The sequence below is a fragment of the Centruroides sculpturatus genome, unplaced genomic scaffold (genome assembly GCF_000671375.1).
Source record: "Centruroides sculpturatus isolate CEXI.00-Female unplaced genomic scaffold, Cexi_2.0 scaffold40, whole genome shotgun sequence".
NCBI classification, from domain to species: Eukaryota; Metazoa; Arthropoda; class Arachnida; order Scorpiones; family Buthidae; genus Centruroides; species Centruroides sculpturatus.
Genome location: NW_019384602.1, coordinates 619,771 through 621,819, shown reverse-complemented (window position 1 = coordinate 621,819; position 2,049 = coordinate 619,771). Strand labels below are relative to the sequence as shown.

At 30.7% G+C, this 2,049-nt stretch overlaps 1 protein-coding gene across 1 annotated transcript in view; it reads left to right on the top strand.

Annotated features, from left to right (window-relative positions):
- LOC111625067 (activating signal cointegrator 1 complex subunit 3-like) overlaps positions 1 to 2,049 on the top strand; it is a 121,085-nt gene that overhangs the window by 55,673 nt on the left and 63,363 nt on the right. The window contains exon 13 of the mRNA XM_023368097.1: positions 747 to 881. Coding sequence (XP_023223865.1) covers positions 747 to 881 — 135 coding nt within the window. The remainder of the gene's footprint in view (positions 1 to 746; positions 882 to 2,049) is intronic.

The following is a 2,049-nucleotide window of genomic DNA, read 5'->3' as shown; positions in this document are numbered from 1 at the left end:
ATACAGTTGTCCCTTGATAATCCGACAGGTATGGGACCAAAGGTGTGTCAGATTACCAAAAGTGTCCGGATTACTGAAAATAATTACATATTTCGCATTGTTTTGCTAGCAGTAACTTACAATATTCTCTACTCCAACTGTTCGAACAGAACTGCACACATAAAACGCACGAAATGTGTGTCATCGAGTAAGAATTGGATGGGGAGATTCACATCGTGACATGCTTCTGTGCAAGTAGACACGTAACGGGGACGGGTACCTTGACGGGAGGTGCGTCGGACTACTGAGCATGTCGGACTATAGAGGGACAACTGTAATTTTTTAAACAGACAATAACTCTACAGACAAGAAATTTATTCCTACAGAATGTTTCAAAAAGAGTCATATTGGAAGGATTTATTTAGCATGGTGTTGTATGATTTTAGTCATTTTTCACTGCATAATATAGAATAATTAATGTAATGCAAATATTTGGAAGAGCTGAAAGACCACAATTTGATAAGTATGGAGAAGGAACTATTATAACATCTTATGATAAATTGAATCATCATTTTTCTCTTCTTACCAGTCAATTGCCAGTAGAAAGTAAATTTAATGATAAAATAATTTAAATGCAGAGGTTATGATTTTTGTTCATGCCAGGAATGCTACTGTTTGGACAGCAATGGTTCTTAAAGATATAGCTCAACATATTATTCATTTACTTTTTTTGGGAGGAAAAAATATTAAAAATTTTATTTTTTTAGGTTATGGTTTTTGTTCATGCCAGGAATGCTACTGTTCGGACAGCAATGGTTCTTAAAGATATAGCTCAACAGAAAAATCAGTTATATTTATTTCAAGCTGAACAAAATGTGCAATATTTTGCTGCAGACAAGCAGGTAATTTATTAAAACAAATACTTTTGTATTTTTAAAATACATGTAAAAATATCAATGTCGATACTGATCTAGAATATATTTTTATATGAAACATTAAATGTTAGTAATCTGTTCTATGAAATGAATTAAGCAATAAATGAAAGCACATTATAGAACTTTCAATTTTGATATACTGTATTGTCTACATCAGGGGTGGCAAACCTATGGCTTACATGCCCAAAGTGGCACATAAGGAGAAATCATCTGGCACATAACATATCATACATTTTCGATTCAATCATCCTTTTGGTTTATCACCTGATCATCCTTTTTTAAACAGTTTTTTACACTTATTGTAATTAAAGCATATTCATTTAATTTATTTAAATATAGCTATTAGGAGTGTAAAACTTTGGCAGGCATAAACATCTTTAAAGCTAAGTTTGCTTACAATATGGCATGTAGGCTCAAAAAGGTTAACCATCCCTGGTCTATATAATAATATATTTTTTTATAGAAAGGTGAATAAAACAAAATTATAATTTCATTTTTTTGGTTATTTTGATAAGATGTCAAGCAAATAGAATAAAATTAATTTTTTGCTTGAAGTATGGAATTTATTTTTTAATAAATAAAATATAAAATCTATGAGTTTTAACTCTGTAATTCTTTATTATCAGGTGAAGTAAGTATTTCAAATAGCCAAACAAATGATTTATGCCAATCCAAAATGCATATGTAGAAGAGAAAATTGATTAATAAATTGTATGTTGTTAAACCAATGGATATTCATTTAACTGTTTGAAGTACCACATCTGATAATAAAGGATTATAGAGTTATAACTCATAAGAATACATCTACCCTATAACAAAGGATATAAAATCTAGTACAGTAGAACCTCGATTATCCGGATTTTCGATTATCCAGATTGTTCAAAATAAACAAAAATTTTACGAATTTGCTGATTTGCACTTGGCGAATTACGATAGTGTTTATGTACTTGATGGAATGCATAACTTTTTTTGTTTCAACGTCTCACCCGGAACAGTGGCCGTAAACTCTTAAATATATTTTACGTAGTAATAAAAATATAACTTGACATACTTATTTATAAATAATTTATATTCAAATTACATCATTTCTATGACCAAGGGCGGCGTAAGGCATGGGCGACGTGGGCCACCGCCT